The 24,323-nt window shown below is 44.1% G+C and overlaps 1 protein-coding gene across 3 annotated transcripts in view; it reads right to left on the bottom strand.

Annotated features, from left to right (window-relative positions):
• The window catches only part of exd3 (exonuclease 3'-5' domain containing 3), a 47,014-nt gene that overhangs the window by 5,371 nt on the left and 17,320 nt on the right, over positions 1 to 24,323 (bottom strand). Inside the window, exons 14-20 of one of the 3 annotated variants that reach the window (XM_036528900.1) lie at positions 23,634 to 23,817; positions 21,226 to 21,389; positions 19,955 to 20,146; positions 16,069 to 16,122; positions 15,676 to 15,807; positions 1,709 to 1,775; positions 1,171 to 1,279 (exon numbers count right to left, since the gene is read on the bottom strand). In XM_036528900.1, the coding sequence (XP_036384793.1) occupies positions 1,171 to 1,279; positions 1,709 to 1,775; positions 15,676 to 15,807; positions 16,069 to 16,122; positions 19,955 to 20,146; positions 21,226 to 21,389; positions 23,634 to 23,817 (902 nt within the window). Of the gene's footprint in view, positions 1 to 158; positions 1,280 to 1,708; positions 1,776 to 15,675; positions 15,808 to 16,068; positions 16,123 to 19,954; positions 20,147 to 21,225; positions 21,390 to 23,633; positions 23,818 to 24,323 lie in introns of those variants that run through there. The other 2 variants (XM_036528898.1, XM_036528899.1) reach the window with 2 other exon arrangements.

Raw genomic sequence — 24,323 nt, 5'->3', positions numbered from 1 at the left:
GGAAATTTATTGAAAAATCAAAGAAAATGATGACCAATTACCAATTGAATTTTAGTTCATTCCTTGAATTGACTGGATTGAAATAAAACTGACCTCAGCTCTGTTGTAATCAAAATTTAATTACTTAATTACTCTGTTGCAGTATAGTACAGTATAACCTGGCTCACTGTCATTGCTACTTTCATATTATAGTCATTTGTATGTGTACAGGGGAAATTAATTGTCAGATATTTTTGTCGAGATGGTTAGTTCAAGTGGACTTCTTTTGCCTACAACACTCACATGTACTTGGGCAGTGACAGCCACTCCTAATCCAGGAGATCCATGTCACTGAAGGTTTTAAAGGTGCCTGTCAACCAGCAGATTGACATCTCATGCAACAGTGGATGAGTGAGCCTTTCATCCAATCACTGGGCTCAACTGACTGTGGAACAAACCCGTGGGAAGGGAAGGCATTTTTATATGTTAAATGTAGAGCTTGCATTTCAGCAGGCAGGAAATGGGTAGCTCACACTGCAACATCTCAGAGAAAACTTAAATCCTAAACTCACTGATAACAATTTATTACTTTTTTAAATGTATTAATCCATTCCTTTTTTCTCATCAGTAACTGCAGATGATACAATGCAGAACATGGAAATATTTATAAAAGATGACACCCTCTTGACCCATTAAAAGATACTTTCAGCTAAATTGCCCAAGACCCAACCCCATGCAAGTAGCTGAAGTTTCCCTCCAAGTTATATCAGACCATATAGGAATACACACACATGCTCTCTGTGATGCACACACATTGACATTAAAGGAAAATGTGACTTTGAATCTGATCACTGTGTTAGCAGAACATTTTGAAAACTTATAGCAGTACTCCTCAAGGTAAACACTTTGATTGCTCAATGGTCCAGAGCTTTGACCGCCACTTTTGTGTCCCCTTGGAGTATTGGTGTATCCTCATCAATGTGCATCACATTTTGGAACTGTGTGAGCACCCGCTCAAAGTGGGACCCCTCCCAGAAGACCTTCCCGCAGCTGGTGCAGATGAAGAACTCAGGGACGCGGTGGAGCAGGCCGAGGGGCACAGTCTGCAGCTGTAGCTCCGCCCCGCTCGGAAACCTCAGGCTCTGTGGGTCCAGGTCAGAGACCAGGGCCCAGCGGCAGTGAGGGGAGTACCTTGGACCTTCGGGACCCTCGTTGGACTCTGGGGTGACTGAGGAAAGGGGCTCGTGCTGCTTCTCCCAATTAGCCCCCTCCTCTGCCTCAGTCTGCGTCTTCATAAAGCCTGCAGAGGGGGGAGATGTCCATCCACTAAAACATTCAGCCAGTGGGAAACTGACAAAGTACCGGGACACTGGAACACTGAGAGAGTATTAAGAGACTGTGCAACACTGACAGAGTGTTAGGAGACTCAGGAACACTGACTAAGCATTCAGAGACTGGGAAACACTGACAGGGTTTTATCATATATGAATATTTTGTGGTTCTATGAGAAGTTAACTGATGTTGTTAGAAGCTCCACTACAGCTAATAGAATTAAAATGGCTCATTTATAACTGAGATACCTGTGTTTACACCATTCATTAAATGGCGATATTAAGCTAAATTAAGCATATTATGTTTCAGTAAAAAAGCTGCTGCTGCTTCTGCTTCATCCACTCCTGTTAAAAATGAGGGATGAGGACATGTAGGACACGTGGGGACAGGAACCCACCTCTTTCCTCCAGCATGCGTGCCATGTCTTCACTAGGCAGCCTCATATACTCGTCACCATTGCATGCCTGAGAAAATAGTGGCACAGACACTGTGTCAATGCCACACCTTCTGAGCACAACTGCACCCCACCCTGCTCAGGAATGTTCTAGCACAAGGAACAGTCGACCAAGAGACATCGTCAGTGCTGGCCAAACCAAAGACAGCAGCAGCATCCCTTGCTAATTCTCAACATCACTACAATTATTGCTTTCATTTGTGACCATCTACAGGGGACCCATATACAGCCTGAGCTACATTTATACAATATTTACACTCTGTAAAACACACACACACATACACACACACACTAAGACAAACATCAGCAGAAGAATCTGGTAAGTGACACTGTTAGACTATGAAACACTCTGAAAAAAAATCAGTCACCAACAATATATTATAAATTGAACAGCATCCAATCAATCATCAACATCACAGATTTTTTTATTAATTACACTGATGACAACACCTAAAATGGCTGATCATGGTTTTAATAACCCTGACAACTTATCTTAAATTGGTCTATTCTCCTTGTTGCAGGAAAGACTGCAGATCATATTAGCCACAGGTCAGTTAGCATTGCATTCAGTGAGATTTCAGACAACTCTGGTTGATTCAAAACAGTCCACACAAATAATTTATTCCAAAGAAAATTACAAAGAAACTTATATCTCAAGTAAAAACAATCCAGACAATATACATTATTATATACTGATCAATGAGTGTACTGCCCAGAATCACCCCTGTACTATTTTGCAGAGCAATCTACCTCAACCTGCACTTCGACTCATCTCCGTCCCTCATTTCATTATAAACTCCCAGGGAAATGGTATTTTAGGCACACTATTTACTTGTCTACACTACAGGGCAAGTAAAAACCTGCTACTTAATTTTTCAAAGCTTAGACACATTCCATCCTCCCTCCCCTATCTCTCTCTCCCGAACATATTCGGCATCTGGTCTTGCTGGCCACACACACACACACACACACACACACACACACACACACACACACACACACACACAGTCTCGTTGGAATGACCATACACCCAGACACAAACAAACGTATGCACAGTCTGTTACTGACCTCTCTCTCTCTCTCTCTCTCTCTCTCTCACACATGCACACACACACACACACACACACACACACACACACACACACACACACACACACACACACACACAGAACTGACATGACAAGCAAAAGTAAAACAACACTCCAGCAGCTGGAATCTCAGTGCCAAGTTAAGCCAGAGATATACTGCTCCCACTACAATGACACCCGAAGACACTCATGTGGCTCATCGGACCCACACGTAACTTACACTCATCTTACGTATTAAGAAAGAACGCAGGGCAGAACCCAGCAAGTAATGCTAATAGTGTGCACCTGCCATGGCTTGGAAGTCAGACTGAGGTGAACAGCTCACCATAGCTCACCATGTCTTAATCAGTCTTACATGAGCAAGAAGGGGAATTCAAAACAGTAAACATTCTCTGTGCTAACACACATAAACCATGATTTTGTCTGCCCCCTTATTATTCGGTGACAGCTTTCACACTGCCCTTACAGCTTTCTTATTTGCATTTTGCATGCTACTGCCAAAGCATGTCTGAAAGTGAGGGCAATTTAAAGAAAGCATGGAGCAGAGGAGAAAAAGAGAAGGGGGTGAGAGAGAGTGAAAAGAGTGAGTGGGGGGAATGGGAGTGGGGGGAATGGGAGTGGGGGGGTCAGAGCAAAGAGAGCGCGTTCACAGCACATGCAGACTCAGCCCTCCTCTCCAAGCCGCTCCCATGGGAAAAATCCTGGACTGCACACAGGAGGAGGGGCTGTGCCACTGCTGGGTCACATGGTCCGGCAGCTAGCCAATGGAGTGTGAGTGATTTGATTCAAAGAGAGGCAGAGTCAGGTAAGGAATGGAGAGGACTGGCGTGGGAATCAGGCTGATTCAGACCTCTCCCTGTCTTTATTTAAGATACTGCACATACACACACATGTAAGCTCAGACCAGTTTTATGACTGAAATTACACATATAGCAGATACATACAGCCAATCTGCTTACGCACAATTACAAAGGTGATTTGGATGAAATGACAGATGCAAACATCTTTTTAATAACAATCAGGTGGGATTAATATACTCAACATTAAATGTATTTAACAACATGTGAGATCAAATTAAGAACTAAGTGGCCCTAATGATGAATCTTGAGGTAAACAATATATTCACAACAATAAGATTAAAACACAGAAGAATCTAGGCTGAGGGCCTCTGGTCTGTCTCATTTTATATTTTCATAGAAGAGTGCAGCTTCCCTTCTCATTGACCAAAACTGCAATTTGCTTTACGCTGCCTTTCCTCATTGTGGGGCTGTAGACACAGGGCCTGAACTTGGCATTTGCCAGACAGCAATAAAGATAGTTTTGGTTTCGTTGTTCCGGACAGGTTTCGCTTGGTTTTGACTAACTCTGACTTAACAGCGCAGCTCCATGCCCATAGTGTGCGTTAGCAGAGATGGACCAGCTGGATTCAAAAACTGGCTGGGAGAGAACTTTCCAGTTCTTAGCTCTTTGGCAGCTGGTATTCCGGGGACTGTCCTGAGGACCTACAGAACTTCTGCTTGGCCTATCATCAGGTTCTTCACAGAATGCACCTCTTCCACAGACTGGGTACAACAGAATGGACAAGAGGCGTGTGTGTATTATGACAGTGTTAATAAGTATGTTCTCTACCTTTGCCCCCCCCCAACACACATACTCTGATACCCTGACCTATGACCTCAGTAACTGCTTAGATTACAACCCTTCCTGCCCTAAATGACTCGGAATAAATTAAAACAACAAGCTTTCGCAAGCAGAACTCAAACCCATCTCAGCTACAACAGACCACAATATCAGACATAGCAATTCTCAACCACCACCAGTGAAGAAATATGAAGAAAAATAGTGGTTGAGAATAATTGTCATATCTGCCGTTTCTCAAAGAAAAAGTTGAAAGCACAATTAAAAATGATTACAAATGTGGAATATTCTGCAGCTGAGAGCAACTTTGTCTATACATCTCTGTGTCAACCCTGTAATCCTTTGGAATGTGACAGCAGCAAGACAATGGGTCCCCTGTCGGACAGGCCTCTGAAGGAGCCTTCACACTGGCAGTAAGGGAAGGGCTCACCACATCTCGGTGTCCACTTACAGTTTCAATCTAAATGTGGTCTGCAATTCCAAGAGCTCCGGCCATGGCCTTGAGCCGCTTGCACCTGTGCCCAACTACAACAGCCTTGGAGAGATGCTGTCACCCCAACATACCCTAATATTCTCTTTCAAACCCTATTTTGCCCACATCTGGCCTGACCTTGGAAAGCCCTCAAGGTGTCAGACTGAGGTCACTGCGGGCTCTGCTCTGGTGGGTTGAGGGTGTCATATGTAACAAATTGTAGCTTACGGACCCTTTCTGCAACTGCTCCCCCCTGCACCCCACCAACGAGCCCTGAGAGTCACAGCCCCTCTGTGGCTCCAGCGCCTTGTCATGGGAGCAGAACCAGACTGTGTTGGGCAACACTGCATATCTCACACCTCTTCTCACAAGCACGCACAAGCATTCGCGGAATGTTATTGTAATGCTCCGTGATTCATCCCAACCGTAAATATTGACTGTCACCGCAGAAGGTGCTTCTCCCTGGGAAAGATGTGGGACACAGAGGGAGCAGGGGTGTGGCTTGCCCTGGAGGGGGGGGGGGGGGGGGGTTGGGATGGACGAGGTGCGTGGGAGTGGAACCGGCCTACAGGTGCTGGCGAGCACAGCCAGGCACCAGGGCAAGTGCCCTGTTTCCCCAGGTCCATGCTCGCTTCCCTTCTGTGCCGCAATATATTATATAATATTATATATATATATATCTGTTCACTTTTGATTAAGCTGTTTGGCATCGATATGCCTAAGAGGTAAGTGGTAAGAGCCATGTCTACAGCTTTTACCTAGCTATATAGCACATATGTATGTATGTAAAACAACGTTTCTGTGCAGAATATAGGCATTCAGTGACTTCCATTCCATATCAACTATAACAGAGTAAAGGAGGCCACTTGGAAGGGCAAGGAACAGTTCACTATTCACTATCACAGAATTTTTGTCTTGAGTAAATTGGGAGAAATCAAGCTGATGCACACAACGCATGAGCCAGCAATGCTGTACAGCACCAGGGGTGGCCTCTGAGGAGAGTGGTGGGGGGCGGGTTTCCTGGACAACTGAGGGAGAGTGGTGGGAAAGTGGGGGGGTCGGGGGGTAGGGGTTGGCAGGTGATGGCTTGGCCACACACTGACCTAGAGCACACATCCTAGGCAGTAAGACACAGTAAAGTGTAAAGCACTTGCACCATTAACTGCCACTGTGTACCTTTAATAGTAGAAACCACACCAGAGAGGCAGACCTGAGCAGTAGCAGACAGGGAATTTGATGGCACACCCAATTGTTGTGCCTTTCTGTAAGAAATTTCAGCAAAATTACAAGGCTCACACCCCAACTGCACGGTTTGCAAAATAACCTGAGCCAGCCAGCGTGAGCAATGTAAAATGCCCTGGATCCAGGTGTCTGTCACACACTGCCCAACATCTTCATTCTCCCACTCTGAACCCTCTACACAGGAGAAATAACAGCACATTTCTTAGTTTTCACTCCCCACTTCTCAGAAATAAAGAATGATGATGGATGATGACTGCAGAGTTCTTTGACTGTAGAGTGTCTTTTTTTCAATTCTAACACTTATGCAGATACCAAAGGATTATTTGTATATAAGTGATTTTAAAAATCAAGTATTTTGCCTTGTGTGCGGTATTTTAGATGTGCATATAGTAAGAATATTTGCTGCAATATATTTGTCTCTCTGAAACAGAATTAACAGAGCCACAAGGATAAGGACTCCTTCCTTCATCACAAACTAGTGAACAAACACACAAAATTATGATCTCACCCACATATTTACAATTCTACTTTATATCAGGCAGGTGTGGGCAACATCAGAAAATTTCAACTCTAAAGATGCTCCAGAGTCAGCAGCGCTTAAACAGTAGAAAAGACTCCATCAGTTGAAACGCAAACCACCATACTGGGTCACATCAAAAAGGCACAAGGTGGATCAGTGGCCATTTTCAGTCCCTCAGTACACTGACCAAAGTCTGGAGGCCTCTTTTTTGTTCCTTCTCATTAGGAAATAATTGCTGCCCTTCTATATTGCTAAATACATTTCCTATAGGAATGAATATCGGAATAAATACCGGGCAGCAGTGTAAGGAGCAGGGCTCGGGGTACTGCTGTTGTACCATTGGGTGAGGTACTTAACCCACAATTGCCTCAGTAAATATCCAGCTGTATAAATGGATGAAACTGTAAGTTACTCTAGATAATTGCATTATTTATGTAATGTAATCGACACTGCAACCATTCACGGAGGAGTAGGGGGTGTTCATTTGCAAAGACTTTCCATCAATACAGAAAAAAATCATTGAAGATGTAATCTAAAAAATCTCACTCATATTCACCATCCAGGCAACCAAGAGCCTGATTAGTTGTCAAGCAGCAGTTTGGAAAGACAAAGCCAAATTAAAGAGAAGGTGGGAGCAGGGAGTTGGGGGTGGTAATGATTCAGGATAAGGCTTTTGTGAGGAACAGGGGAGGAACTTCAAAGCCTCCCAGGGGTTCTGGTGTCAAGAAGAGGAGACAGAAATGGGGGTCTGAGGTGGTGGGCAGCAAAGGAGGGAGGGAGAGGACAGAAGCATAGAGGCTTAAAAGGAAGCGAGACACGATGGTGAACAAAAGCATGAGGAGAGAAGAGGACAGGGGCTGAGGGAGGGGGGTGAAGAAATTGGGGTTGGGGTATGGGGGGTGGTTACCTCTGGTGTGAAAGCAATGAGGTAAGTCCAACAGAAAGGGCTGGGAGAGTTCCTGTGTCACAGACCCCTATACTCCCACACCCGGCCCCTGCGAATTCCCCTGGGCCAGAGGCAGTCCCTTTCAGTCTCCTGTGACACAGTAATTATAAGTGTGGGAACTGAATCTGTCCCTCTTTCAGTGCCCCTTCACCGCACCCCCCTCCTCCCCCCAAACCCCAGCCTGCTATCTCACCCCAAGCCCCCCACCCCCTTCTCATAGTGCTGCACTGATAATCATGGGAGCTTGGTCTCTTCCCCCCCACCAATCCATGCTGGCCTCCACCCCCCCCCCCTCCCCCCCACTGCCATAGACTAACCCGCTATCTCACAGCGCAGAGCTGTCTCTCCCTCTCTCTGTCAAGCCCTGTCTTCACCTACCCCCCCTCCTCTATCTAAGCACTGATAACCATGGGAACTGCACTGTGGGAACCAACCACAAGTTCACAAAAATAGAAAGAATGAGAAGGGACAGAAGGAAGAAAAGAGAATTTCTCTAGAGGGATTTAGCCAGATAGACAGGTACGCTGGCATCCCCTCAGCAACAGGAACATTAAGCATTCTCCACATCAGTGGAATTATAAATTTGAATAAGAACACCACCAATCAAGCCCCTACATAATACATGGCAGCCAAGACTGGGGTATTGTCTGTTACTGTCAAGAGTGACAGCTCAGAGTGCAGAATGGAGCAGGCTGTACGAATACTGTAGAACCACTCAATGAATTCACTCAAGTAAAACACTCATACTAGTTCCAGGTACCAGTGCCTACCTGTGTTCTTCAGTTGGATAATGAGACAAACATGACAACCCCACCAGCCCAACCCCAAGGTCAGTGATCCCGTTTTTGCTAACTTGTAGGTGTGCTGGACATCCCCACCTCAATGTATTCAAGAGTTAAAGTGCTGGCGTGGAGTTCCTGTGAGAAAAATGGTTTTCGGAAAAGACGTAAGAGCACATCTTTTATTTTTTAAAAGCTATTTTTCCATTCCATTTTTATCCCATGTCTTTCACTGGTTTGGGCTCTCCCAGGCCTTTCCCAAGCCAAACTTTTGACCTTTCCATCCCAGTACCTCTGTTGTCACCCCCCCCCCCCCCCCCCCCCGAAAGTGTCCCATGGGGGTGTCTTGTTCCACCCTTCCCACCCCTGACTGCCCAACACTCCCAAAACAAACAGAGTCTCGACCCTGATAGCATCACACAGACTGGAGGAAGTGCTGCCAGGCTCAACTGACCTCCATTCCCAAGACCAATACAGTTAAACACACACAGATGCTTGCATACGCACACACACACATGCACATGTGCACACACACGCACACAGTATAGATAAATCCTCACTGCGTAAAACTCATCTGTCTGCACAGACACACACACACTACATTGGGACCCTAACACAGGCATACATTACACTGGGACCCTAACACAGGCACACACTACACTGGAACTCTAAACACAGGCACACACTACAGTAAGTCAGTCCATTGTCTCATTATTTCAAATATTATCCAGGCCAAGCCCTGTGGTATTTGTAATGAAATTCCCATAAACGGCAATGAGGCATGACCACAAATTTTCAAAGCCAGCAAATCAAAACCAGCAAGTTTGACACCAGCCAACCTCTCTAGGGTAGGGATGGGCATTTCAAGCAAAAATACTATTCAATATTAACTAGGAACTATTCGACCATTCTTCAAAGATCGCTCGTTATGTTTTCATTAGCGTTATTAAGCTTCTCATATTTTTCACCGTCACATTTGCTATATTTTTTAATGTTAAATCGCCGTTTCCTCAAAGCTAGAATTAGCTAGAATTTTTCGTGTTCTAATTGCACTGGTTTTAGCATACGCGTTAAACAGCTACTCACACCAGAGTGACCGTATGCGCGAAAGGATTAAGACAAGAAGACAGTCGCATAAACTATTCGATTTTTTAATAATTTAATGACTATTCGAATATTCAAAAATCATGACCCATCCCTACTCTAGGGAACCCCTCATGTTGCCCCATGGTGCTTTCCATCATTCTTTTAAGAGTATTTGGAGAAATACAAGTACGACAACCGTTCTTTTATTACAGAGGATAAATCAAATACAAATATCTTTTCAATACACTTCAAATAATGTGACTACACCTGCATGTATGTACAAACAACCAAAGTGTGCTGAGATAGAGTAGCTACATAAAGCAAGAAAGAACATACAGTCTCCACAGTTCACATTACAAATTTCTGCAAAATGCTAAGAAATTCTTAAAAGTCAGAGTGAAACTACTTTGCCAAGTTGAGCACGTTTTTGAAACTGTGAGAGAAATGTTTTATAAATATAGTGACTCTCAGCATGGGTTGAAATGTGGCAAGAAGGAAACAACCTTGTTTGAAAGTTAAAGATGACCTTTTGGTATTGCATGACGATCATTCATGACACAACTTTACTGTTGAAAATATGTGTTGTTCACTAAGTCTAAATGACATAAGAGCAACCCAAACTACTATAACAGTTTGAAAGTTCCATTGATGAGAGAACAGACAAAGCAAGCTGACATACTATGCCCCCACTAAATAAAAATGTAATAATGTATTTGGCTATTTCAATATCTTTTCAAGAGATACAGTAACTACACAAATATTACAACAAATAATTTCTCCATTATTGCAGGCTCCTTTTCTCTCAAATCATATTCTATCACGAATGAATCCATCCATATTTTTGAAGTGTAGAATCACAATAACGACAAAAAACACATATTTCAACAGCAGAGATAAACACCTGCTAGGCACACCCTCTTCCACATTTCCACACCCCTGGTTTCTCTCACAGCACTGTGACCACCTCATGACAGTCACTGGCAATCTCCATTGTAGAAGGGACAGGAGAGTACAGTTTCCTTTCAGAGCAGAAAATCTGTCTGCACCACAATTTTAGTTTAGGCAGCGTAATGTGAATTCCTTTTCTGGCTTTACCAGGTTTGACCATTCCATGTTTCTCTCTCTTTGTGTCTCTCATTACTGACAGCCATGGGCCCACAATTCTTTACACGTCCAACACATGCAGTGGAAGCATTTTTTTACCAAATGCAAAGCTACACAATCCAGTTAGCCAAGACTCCAAGAGTCCTTCTTCCACACTGCAATTTTTAGCTTTTATTGGTCAAATAGTGCAGGTTAAGCTCTCAATCACCCTCCAAACAGAATTCAACTGGGGGCTGTGAATGTGTCCTGAGAACAGTGCACTGCACAGGGAGACAGTTCACACCATAGTTAATTTACACCTGCTCACACCCCCTGCTGGCACATGGTCTCAGAGCAGTGCCAGCCTGCCTTGCTGCACTAGGCAGATATACCACATTTCACTGACCCTCCATCACACCTCCACTGGCATATACACCTTATGATTTATGGCCAACACTTTGCGTTGTATTAGAAGAGTTTTGGTCTACAGCATTTTTATAGGTAATGGGGCTGCATAGAGAATGGAAGACCAGAATATTATTGATCTTTGAGGTTTTATACTGCTCCAGTCACTGTATTAGTACTTCCTCCCACACACTCACGTTTTCAGTGTTTTCACTGAAGAGGCAGTCTCAGTCTCAAATAGCCCCATGGCTCCCTTGCTTTCTCTTGGCTTGTGCGGAAAGCAGTGGACCCGCCGCACCCAACCTCCCCAGCCCCAATCCCCCTTCCCGGCCCCCTCCCGTCCACCAGTTCCTGGTCTGAAGAACATAAACAGCTCTGTCTGCCGGAGGCCTGTTCTCATGACATCACCACACTGCAGGAATGTTCTGTCAAATCCGTAAACCAGTTCTGAAGAAACTCTGTTTTCACTCCTCATCGTCTCAACACAGAGCGTTCGCAGACTCAGTGAGACCACAAAAAACACTGCAAACATCGAGAAGAGCCAGAGGACAGGAGAGGAGAGGAGGGAAAAACTTTCACTGGTGGTGTGTTGACTGCGACAATTTCAGGTGCATGTGGTTATCAGTTGATACAACACATGATAAAGGTCAAGAAAGGGAGAGAGAGCAGGAGAGACAGTGAGAGAATGCATGGGGGGGGCAGGGGAGGTAAGGGAAATTACGCAGTGGTTCATTGTATTTGTGTTTGGAGGAAACGCTCCATTGAGGGTCTCTCCCTCTCTCTCTCTGGCTGCTGGACGGTGAAGGCAGGAAGCAGCTTGGCCTCTACACAATGGGACACATCAAACAGCACTGCCCTTGTGGTCTCACCGGCTCACACACACCAATTCCAGCCAGCCAATCAAAACACCGCACACAGCACACAAACAACAGAGCAAGACAAACAGGACATTCCTGCTGCCGGCTGCTCTGAATTCCTCACCACAGATAATCAGTATCAGAGAGTGGGAGCGCCCAAGTGGGGGTGGGAGTTGGGATTGTTGGGGGGGGGCAGGAAGTCAGGCCAGTTTATTAACTCTCTTAAATGAACCAGGTTCTTTAATGAAGTGTCCCACCATATGGGACTCACAGCTAAGTCTGCACTGTAAAAAAGCACACCAGTGTGGCCTCCTCCCTGTGAGTGAACTTACACTGCTATGAGATCAAAGGACTGAGTTAAGACTGACACACAAATACGTAGTGACAGATTTCTCAGGTCCTCCTTCACTGTGCTGAAACCTAGCCAAGTGTTCATAGCTTTCTTCCTCACTTGTCACTGTGTATATTCACAGCTAGTCATTCCTTATCCAACCTATGTTATTAAATGGGATTACTCTGAGGCCTCAAGCCATTACTCAGGTACACCTGGAGACACACCAGTGTGAAACGGCTAAAATGATGCGACAAACGCTGGACACATCTTATAGCCATATTCCTCTTCTTTGAGTGAAGTAATGCGATTTTTAAGTGTTCCTAATTTGCATGCACAACTCATGCTATGCATATTGCTCCTCCAGAGCAAGCTGAGATCATCCAGGCTTGGGTTAGCCCAGCTGCTGTGGAAACGGCAGACATACAGAGCCTCCTGCCACACACAGTGGGAAATATTTGGGATTGCTTCCCTTGGAATGCCTTGGTGTGTCTGAGGAATGTCTACCCCATCGCCTCCTCCTTCTTAACCCCCCATCTCCCAGAGGTGGAGTACCATGAAAGTAGCTAAATGTGCGCTGCGTTTTAGCCCTCTGTAGCAGAGGCACCTCTAAAGATTTGGTCATGTCCTCCAACTCCTCTGCAATCCCCGTTTTTCACAGTTGGATTCCAGACCACTCACTGCCACACTCTATCTCTACCTCTCTATCACACACACGCACACACGGGCGCACACACACAAGCGTGTGCATGCACTCAGTGAAGTGTAACCTCAAACTGCTCTCTCATCCTTTCACATTCTTCCCTTTTTTAAAGTCCTCTTTGTAGATTAAAGCTAAGGGAGCCCCATCCTCCTCTCCACCCTCTGCAGCCATACTGTCCTCACACCTTCTTCCTCCCTATCTCACACTGATGCTCTTCCTGAACCCCCCCCCCCCCCCCCCATTTTACAATGGGAACACAGCAATCTCTCTACTATCTCTGTTTCCATCCATCTAAAGAAAAATCTAAAGAAATCGCTTCGCTGAAACATTTAATAAATGTATGCCCATGGCAGTGTGTACTCTGTGTTGTACTCTGTCGCTTTGGATAAAAGCATCTGCTAAATGAATCAATGTAAATGCAGTTCCTCTGCTGTAGGTTTTGGGAGTCCATGGCAGTGATAGGAAGCAGTGGTACAGGGACTGGGCTTTGGCTGCCATGGGCGTGAGGCTCTTCGCCTCTGTTCTGCAAATAAAAAAAACCTGCATTTAAGGGCTGCAGTGCTTACAACGCATCTCTCACAAACCTTTACACTGTAACCAGATTAAGGATGCAGTTTTGAAAATGTAAATATTTGCCTGCCTTCCTGAAAGAGTGCAGCTTTTACAGAGTAACCTAAGGAAAAGCACTTCACTGAATGCCCTGGACATGCTCACAGTAGAAACAACACACAAGTCTCCTAATATTCTACACATGCTATACTTCCCTCTTTTCCAGATAGTGTGTACTGGACCCAAATGCATTTTATACCAGCTTATCTTGCCAATTTTCCTGGACCTCCTGCAGGGATACTGCACAGTCAGTGATTTAGTGAGATGGACACACTCAGACACCTCTCACACACAATACAACAATATGAAAAAAGAAAAAAAGATAGACGAATAGAGGGATGAATAGATCTTAGAGTGTGAGTTCCTTCAAGAAGCAGAGCTGGTGGCTGAAGGGTTAATGATTGTCTATCTCTGTCAATGGGCCACACAGGAGGTTGGGGGAAATGGGGTCCAGGAATCCCTGTCTGTCTCCCAGTGAGAGTGCTTAAAAAGAGAGTGGCAAGGTGGTGGGGGGAGGGGCTGAGTCTAGTCAAGTCACCTATCCTCTGATAATCAAAGGAGTTTACAATCAGACAACAAAAGGACTAACTTCGCCTGGGTGGGCTTATGAGTCAGTCCCCAGGATGGCCCATGCCTCCCTCCCCACCTTGCATTCCTTTCCTCAGCCTCAACTTCACTCATGTCTCTTTCCTTTACTCCCCACTCCCCCCCAAAAAACCTTCATCTTTCTGAATAAAGACACACAGCACACAGCACAACACCTTGTAAAAGAGAAGCCATGCACATTCTTTCTATTACCTGAGTGCAGCTACATGCAGGTCTAAGCCACGATGGAAATCATGTGAACTTCAGTTGACTTTCTGTTATGGCAGTGAGGCAGCAGCGTAGCTTAGTGGTAAGGAGCAGGGCTGAGCATTAACTGAAAGGTTGCTGGTTCGCTTCTCTGCTGGGGCAATGCTGTTGTACCCTTGGGCAAGGCACTTAACCCAGAACTGCCTCGGTAAATCTCCAGATGTATAAATGGATATCATGTAAAAACTGTACCCTACATAAGTCGCTCTGGATAAGAGTGTCTGCTAAATGACAAATAATGTAATGTAATGTAATGTAATGGCAAACCTTGCTTTGACCTCGGCATGCTGGAATGTTTGTCATCAACTTTTTGATCGAATTTGTTCTCGAAAAATAGTAGCCATAAATCTATTAGCTAACTAGGTAGCTAGCTAGCATCTTGCTGTGTTTAACTACATACTAGCTCAATATTATCTGAGAATTTATTTGAAGGCATGCATTAAAACTGTACATTCTATAAGATTAATATGAAAGCAGTAAATGCACACCAGTCTGAACTATATTCTTTCATAACTATTTAATATAATTTGAGTGACAGACTGTTACTGATAAAGAAGAAACACTTAATAAGCGGAAGTGGCTAATCTTAGCATGCACAGACCATTTTTTAATTTATATAATTAGTCAGGTAGCTAGGGTATGCAGTATGCTAGGATAAGAAGAACCGGAAAAGTACATTTATGTGGGTAAAAATAAAATGATAAAAAGAAAAAAAGACAGAATTATGAAAACACCCATGTGGTAAAAGTTACTCTTTGTCTCTCAGGCCATAAATGCTGCCTGCTTCCTGTCTCTCTTCCAAGCCTAACTGCAGTATGGTTCAGTTGGGCCAAGAGCACAGGCACAGAAAGAATGCCCGAGGAGAGTAACAGAGCTAGCCCCTGCGGAGGGATGCGAGGTGTTACAGTGAAGATGTGATTGTGTGCAAACCCATTCCCAGCAGCATCACTGCCTCCCTTTATGCTGGGCAATGAAACTCCAATTGCTCCAGCAAATCCCACAGTGGCACTTCAAACATGATTCAGAAGAAACGCATTTCCAATACACTGCATCTCCCAGCACTTCCTTCCTAGGTGCCTTTGTTTACTATATTGGAGATATAAAGTTGTTCCATCACACGCCTGTGTGTGCGTGTGTGTGTGTGATAGAGAGGTAGAAATAGAGTGTGGCAGTGAGTGCTCTATCCAGTGTGCTTGGATGAAATGAGAATCTCGAATATCCTCTCCAGAAGATCTCCTTTAAAAGGGGTCACAATAAACACATGGCAGCGGGCTGAGGGGGAGGGTTTCGTCATCCGACCTGGCAACGACTGAAGATGTCTGCAGGGGTCAGTCGGATGTTGAAGTGTTGCAGAACGCGCGTTGCCTGATCCCGGGCCTTCTCAGAGGAGTCCACTGCCAGGCAACGGCCCTCGCCTACCTGCGACCTCAACTGCGGACACACAGAACAGACGAGGCAGTCACTGGGTCAGCTTACAAATTCGGTATCTGGTCTTGCTGGCCACACACACACACACACACACACACACTACACAGTCTCGTAGGAATGACCACACACACCCAGACACAAACACATGCACAGTCTGTTACTGACCTCACACACAGACACACAGATACACAGATACACAGACACAGACACAGACACAGACACAGACACAGACACACACACACACACACACACAGTCCTTCTTACTGTCTGGTAAGGCTGACCAGAGGTGAGGATGATTCGTCCCTCTTGTCGCGCCATCTGAAAACAGAAATGGCAAAGGCCATCATCTTTATCATCCCCACAGCACATATCCTTTCACTCCTTTGTGTGATGACCACTCCAGCTCTCACCCTTCACAGACAGCATCAGAACAGGACACAGCTCATACACATATATTCTCTGCCGAGTGGCAGACTTGTGGTTTGTGGTAAAGTCTCTTGCATTTGCGCCACTATACTGGAGACGACCTTCAACATGTCAGCAGCGGCAGTCTTTAAAAATCCAATCTCAAACAAAACAGTCATCCCAAGTACTCACTTCCAAGTATATCGTCTTTCCAAGCATTGGCAGTGAATATAGACAGACCATGGGACTTCATCATCAGGACACAGTTCATACCATCTGAAAACTTATTTTAACAATGCAAGCTCAAGTATGTATAGACATGGGTCTGAATAGTGGTAGAGACACTAAAATGAGATGACCTTTAGGAGGCCCAGAAGAGAAATGCTGAAAAGGAACAGAACAAGGGGTACGCTGAGAATAAGGCTTTGGCTGTGGAGTGTGCTTTGGAGTTACCCTGCGCTCACACCAGCAGCGACCACAAGCAACAAAGTGGCCAGAAGTCATCCATTTCCAATGGTCGCTGGGCAACACTGAGCGACAGTCGCCACGTCGCTCGGTGTAGCCCAGCAACCATTGGAAATGAATGAGTTCTGGCTGCTTTGTCACTCGTCGCTGCTGGTGTGAGTGCAGTAAGGGCTACATAACAGAGGCAGACATGGGGGTAAGGTGGGGAGTGCATGGTACAGGTAGTGTAGAGAGTATGAGAAATTGCATGGTTGCAGGTGTAGGGGTGTGAAGTAGTGGGGAAAAGAAAGTCAAGGCAGAGTAATTAGGAGCCATTCACATGTGGCCCTCCAATTCCACACTATCACTTTCTCATGTGTCACTCCGGTGTGAAATTAAGTGTGAGAAATTCTTTGGGTTGCATTTGGTTAAGAATGCATTCTGGTTGTAGCCCTAGAGATAAATGATGTAGTTTCTGTAATGAACTATAGCATCCAACATACAAGTGTGTTACTCAGAAAAGTGTAATACATTTCCTGCAAGTGCTCAGGTCACAGAAAGCATATTAATTATTTTCCTGTAAATAAAATGGGAGAATAGACTGCAGTCATTGTTATTTCAACCTGTGCTCTGTGCATCTGTGCATCTGTGTCAATGCCATGCTGCTAGGTCACACTGGTGCAGCCAATGCAAAATGATAGATATACACATAGATATATGTCTACATCTACAGAAACTGCGAAATGTTTGGACACACCTGATTAAGATAATGGGAAACATGCACTCAAAGACATTTTGATCTAAAGACTTACACTTAATTGCTTGAAAAATATAAATATAAAGAGTGAAGTTGATGCCTATGTATGGATTTATTTAAAAAAATATATTTTCATAAATATTTTTGGCTACTTTGAAAAATCTAAATGTAAGATAGTTTTGACTTGTTTTATTTGTGTTATTTCATAGATGTGATGTGTTTACTAACATTCTATAATGTGGAAAATAATAAAAATAAATAAAAGTTGTGTCCAAACTTTTGACTGGTAGTGTATATAGATATAATTACCTACATAATACATAACTATACTATAATTATACATATATTACTATACTTATACATTACTATACTTTAATATTAAATATTACAGATAATTATATTGTATAATTTTAGTAGACTGTAGATAATTCAGTGGTTTGCCATTACAAATGTCCCCTTTCTATTAATTGTTCAATAGCATAAATATAATTCACATTTTATTGGGAAAAACCCCAGCAAATATTAATTTTTATATCAAAAGTTATACATCTAACAGCAGTACGTCTGTGCTGAAATGTGAAGCAAAAGGAGTGTGTTCCATAGGCATCTGTACACTTCTCACTGGACATATTAGAAAACCTCAGACATAAATCTCAGAGTTACAGGGTAGGTCTGCTGTGGTTTTGGAAGCATGGCCCTCACCGTGCACACAGTACAAGAGATACAGTGCATTCAGAAAGTATTCAGACCCCTTCACATTTGTCACATCTTCTTATGTTCTTATCTATACTCAATATCTATCAATATCTTATCTACACTCAATACCCAATAATGACAAAGCAAAAAGAGGATTTTAGAAATTATTGCAAATTTATTAAAAATAAAAAATTGAAATATCACATTGACATAAGTATTCAAACCCTTAACTCAGTACTTAGTTGAAGCACCTTTGGCAGTGATTACAGCCTCGGACACTCAAGGACATTTACAGAGTTGTCCCTAAGCCACTCCTGCATTGCCTTAGCTGTGCGCTTAGGGTCACTGCCCTGTTGGAAGGTCTACCTTCAGCCCAGTCTAAGGTCCTGAACGCTCTGGAGCAGGTTTTCATTAATTAATTAATTAATTTGCTCCGTTCAACTTTCCCTCAACCCTGACCAGTTTCCCAGTCCCTGCCGCTGAAAAACAGCCCCATAACAGGATGCTGCCACCACCATGCTTCACCGTTTGGATGGTATTGCACAGGTAATAAGCGGTGCCTGGTTTCCTCCAGACATGACGCTTAGAATTGAGGCCAACAGACTAGAGAATCTTGTTTCTCACAGTCTGACAGTCCTTTAGGTGCTTTTTTGCAAACTCCAAGCGGGCTTTCATGTGCCTTTACTGAGGAGAGGCTTCCGCCTGGCCAATCTGCCATAAGACCCAGAACGGTAGAGTGTTGCAGTGATGGTTGTCCTTCTGGAAGTTTCTCCCATCTCCACACAGGATCTCTGGAGCTCAACCAGAGTGACCATCAGGTTCTTGGTCACCTCTCTTACCAAGGCCCTTCCTCCCCCGATTGCTCAGTTTGGCCAGGCGGCCAGCTTTAGGAAGAGTCTTAGTTGTTCCAAACTTCTTCTATTTAAGAATTATGGATGTCACTGTGCTCTTGGGAACTGTCAATGCAGCAGAAATTTTTTTAGCCTTCCTCAAATCTGTGCCTAGACTCAATCCTGTCTCTGAGCTCTGTAGGCAGTTCCTTCGACCTCATGGCTTGGTTTCTGCTCTGATATGCATTGTCAGCTGAGAGACCTTAGAAAGACAGGTGTGTGCCTTTCAAAATCATGTCCAATCAATGGAATCTACCACAGGTAGACTCCAACCAAGGTGTAGAAATATCTCGAAGATGATCAAGAGAAATGGGATGCACCTGAGCTAAATTTCAAGTGTCATAGCAAAGGGCCTGAATACTTATATCAATGTGTATTTCAGTTTCTTATTTACAATAAATTTGCAAAAATTTCTAAAATCCTGCTTTCACTTTGTCATTATGGGGTATTTAGTGTAGATTGATGTGAAAAAAGTGGATTTAAATGATTTTAGCATAAGGCTGCAACATACCAAAATGAAAAAAGTGAAGGGAAGAGTCTGAATACTTTCTGAATGCACTGTACAAGCTGAAGATGAATGTCCCCAACAAAGGGGAGTAATCACACTTTGTGGCTCTTGAAATGGTATCTCTCTCTGTAATGGGTGTTTACTTGCTAATGCACTTCAACTATTGACAAATGCATTTGCTATAGAACTTTCTTCATGAGTTCACCTTTGTGGCAAAAGGTAGGTGAATTCCTCCTTTTTTCTGGGTTTCATATTAGCCTGTTTAGCCACCCTGTGGGCGAAAATGCATGGGTGTTCAAACACTGAGAGTATATGTGAAAGGGCTTTAGGAGGTGGTAGCAAAAGGTCAAGGGGGACACATCAGAACCTCAGGGTCCGAGTAGGATTACGGTTAGGGTTGAAAGGGGAAGGGGCCTGCTAGAGCCCAGAACATCTCAGAGGAGGTCTCACCTCAGCAGCAACTCGGTGGTCATCACTGCCTTCCAGCACCACCACGTCAATTCCCAGGCAGCGGAGGTAGCGGCCCAGACCCTGGAGCATGTTGTCGCACACCACACGCAGCTGCTGAGGTGCTATGGATACGTCACTGTGCACAGCGCCCTGGCGCCCGTGGCCCTCTTGGCTCGGGGCATCCAAGGGGATCTAGCATGGGGGACACTCTTCAGCACCACTGTCAATTTTAATCATCAGCATCAGCAGATGAATGCACAAAAGTTCACTTTCATTACCACTAATAACAGTCCAACATGGCTGTGAGAGGCTGCTGGGTAGCAGAGTGATCTCCAAATGACTGTCATGAGTGGGTTTCAAAAACCTTCACATTCACAGCCTTGCAAATAAAATGATCCTGTGTTTTCCAGTAGGACATATCTATGAGCCATAGATATCACCAGTGTTTTCTTTATCAGATTGCAGTCAACTGAAGACAACACCTGCATGGAACGACAACTTACAAGATGAATCACAAGGCAAGAGCTCAGTGAGATAATATAGCATGTGAAAAGATGACAGATTATCACAGCCAAATGGCAGTGCATTCCCAAGCAAATGGTAAATGAGAAAGGCTGGAATGGTGATGGTGACCAGTAAGGAACACTCTTGTCTATGGGCTAATGGTGAAATACAGAGATGGGGACATTGTGCTGTCAGAGGTGCTTTCCCTGATGCAAGATATTAAACTTAATTCCCTACTCACTTCCACCATTAAAAATCCTATATAACACGAGTAGTCTGAACCATAATGTGCTGACACAAAATCAAAGAATTATTATCTAAAATGAGAATAGTAAAACTATGTCAAGGGAGTGAATTCACAGACAGGATCCTGGCTACTTTAATACCATGCACATGTGCAGTGTATAGGTATGGCAATAATCAAATCTATCCTGACTAGATATATTATACCCGATGTGCACTATTCCATGATGTCTACACTGCTAGTGCAAAAAAAAAAAGAGCAAACTGGTTAATAATATTGGTTTTCAGAGAATTTAATGAACTAATTGAAAAAGATGAAATATGGAGTTCCTAATTGATCTGACAAGCAAATGTGACAACAGTTTGTTCATTCAGCTAAAGCAAATCGGAATATAAGTTTGAATCTGTAAATGATCACATCACTTTAGAGAAATGCTCGGACTGCTCTGCTTTTACTCCATTCATCACGTTTAGCTCAGGACATGGCGGGTGGTAAGACCATGCAGGAGCCTTCAGTCACTGACCCCTCGATGCCACACTTGCTTCCCTTTCTCTTTGGGCTTCTTCTCCTCCCTGTATCTCCCCGTCTGGCCTGAAGGTATGCTGTGGAGGTCTGCCGGGAGATGGAAGCGTGCTGGGTGCTGCGACAGGGCGAGGTAGACTTCCAGGAGGCAGTACGCGTCAATGGCTGGTGGAAGAAGGACAGATACCCTGAGACTCTGACGCAGAGAGAGTCAGACCAAGAGAGTCAGAGAAAGGAGAGTCACAGGGAGAAAGAGACAGCAAGAGAGAACCTGCACTGCAACAGAAGCCATGCACCGATGCATGCCACTCGCTCCACTATGAACCTCTGCCACACTGGACATGAAAAAGCACTGAATCTATGATATACACAACTGATGTACAGCATGCAAAAACAAAACTTGGAAAGAGCATTGCAGCACAGGTGTCTGATTATATGTTGGAATTTGAAAAAGCTGTACAGATAACTATCTTGTCTCTTCTTTTAAAGGAACAATCATTGCCTGTCTGTGTGAAGTCATTCTGGAGCCTGTGAAAACTCGCCCTGTTTCATTTTAGCTGGAATGACAACTCTCTCAACCCACATTGTGCCATGCCCCTCAATAGACAGGCCAGAGACGGCCTTTTGTCTTTCAGTGAAAAGTCTCTTGATGTGAAAGAGATCCAGGAGATAGTGTTCGCAGCGGACTGCAGCTGCTGGCCTCAGTGACTGTGTGTGAGAATGGATGGCTGTGGAACAGCCATGGAAGACTGAACACAGTGGCCAATAACTATTAGTACTATAAAAAAGTGTGCACTATTCTTAACCCCAACACAGTCGCTCAAATACTTGCCTCACTGCACATTTCAGTCATTTCCCTCCTGCATACACCAGACCAGGGTGGAGAGACACTTGATATTAACGTGCATTACTGTATTAAAGTATGCTAATAATTTAAACTATATAATATGTTGCTCTGCCTCTACATCACAGGAAACTAGAGTCATGCGTAGTGTGTCTTATCCCTTACATCTGGCTCCGTACCGTGCCCGGGCACGGTTGCCTGCTTGAAGAGTTGGGCTCGGGCACGGTTCAGTTGGACTCAGGCATGGTACGCATCAGTGTGATCGCTAACCATGCCCGAGCACGGAGCTCGAACATGACGTTAATGATGCAACTCTCCCATTTAACAAATATATGCGTTATAGCTACAGTTAGCTGGATATCTGTTAGTTACACGCCCAGGAATAATAAATCCTTTAAACCATCATTTGATTAGCTAGCTGACTTCCTTATATATAACAATCTGGCTACCTCCAAAATGATATTTGATGGGTTAGTTCTGTAGATCTATACCTAAAAATAACTGTGGATCCCTACATTAGCTTGATTACTAACAAGTGAAATAAAACTAACCATACTTTACCTGGCGATGTAAGCACTGCTGTTGTCATAGGGTGACTATACGTCCTTTTTCCCCAGACATGTCCTCGTTTAGAGACGCATGTTTTAGGTCCCAAAACGAAGACGTGTCCAGGAAAAAGAGGACGTATGTTCACCCTAGTTGTCAGGGGCTTAGTCAGAGTATCACAAATGAAGCAGCCAACCTGTTTAAGTAGCTAGTCTTTAACAATTGTTCAGATAGGTAGCCTGTTAGCTAACTAGCTATGTTTGTCAAATCTATCGCTAGATACCTAACGTTAGTTCCCCAGCCAGTTAGCATTGATTATGCAACGCAGCGATTTTCAGTTAATCATGCTGCACGTATATGAAGATTTTTACAGAGGCAGCTGACGTTGAGGGATGAATTTGGAGTTTTACTCGCTGACTACAATTCACGTTCATCAATATGGTGAGAACCAGACCCGTTATTAACCCAAATATTCTCAAATGAATTGAAAAGTGTACTATCCAAGTAGCAATAGAAGATGTTTGTTGTTGTAATGATGACAGTAGCGCACACACAAGTAGGCTAGTAGCCCTAACTGGTTAACATTAGCTAACATTATTGTGATTAGGCTACTGTAATCTGCTACAAAATATTGGTCTGTCCCTTAGCATTATGACTGAAACGTCAGCTGCCTCCGTAAAGATCTTATTATACATGTAGCAGGATTTAACTGAAAATTGCTGTGTAGCATAATCGATAAATGTATTAGGCACGTGAAAGGGCCGTGTGTCACCGTGCCCACAACGACTCCAAATAAGCCACAAAGTACAATCGTGAACTCCATTGTGCTGTGCCAGAGCGATGTTCTTCAACACAAAAAGTTTGCATCGTGATGACATAAACGTGCTCGGGCCCAGAACATTAAGCGCAATGTAAGCGCAGGTCAGCGGGGGAGTGGGGAGGGGGGACAATCATGCTCGGGCATGGTACAAGGCAACCGGGCCTAGTGTGAGTACGCCCTAAGATGCTGTGTAGCTGACCTGCGTAACGGAGCTGGCTGTTCCTGAGTGGCCGCCTCTCCCAGTTGGACAGCTGCTCAATCTTGTCCAGGGGCTTCCCAAGGACTTGCTGCACCAGCAGGCTCAGGCCCTTCTCCGCGGAGCCTTCGCCCACCTCCACGGCTCGTGGGCTCCCACTTGCTCCTCCCCGGCAGCTCCGCTGCATCTACCCAGAGCAGGATACAGAATCACATCAGCGACAGCATAAATGCACATACGGCAGCCATTTTAACAGGGGATACAAAGCAGACTTGTTGGGAATCACAGTTTTTTCCAATTTCACTAAATTCCAACTGACCAATGAATAAAAGGATGCATACAAAAATAAAAATACCACAACAGACACCATTGTGTGATTATACTGTAAACTTTTTTACATGGTTTTAAAAAGGCTAACAATTCACTGCAGACATATTTCCTGGCAACCACACAGAAATGGGATCCTTACATGGGTTCTGAGACACATGCTATACACTTGGAAGCAAGTTAGTAAAGAACAGGACAAACGTATTTCAAACAAAACAAAAACACACACTCTACCAACCAATAACTACAGGAGGGAATTTAAACAGTTTATAACACATGGAGATACAGCATTACTGAGAATATACTGACAGATTATGACTTGAAAAAGTCAAAATGAATTGAGGCAAGTACTTTACAGATGATACA

Source organism: Megalops cyprinoides, chromosome 5 (genome assembly GCF_013368585.1).
Source record: "Megalops cyprinoides isolate fMegCyp1 chromosome 5, fMegCyp1.pri, whole genome shotgun sequence".
Classification (NCBI taxonomy): domain Eukaryota; kingdom Metazoa; phylum Chordata; class Actinopteri; order Elopiformes; family Megalopidae; genus Megalops; species Megalops cyprinoides.
This window is presented reverse-complemented; position numbering and strand designations above follow the sequence as displayed.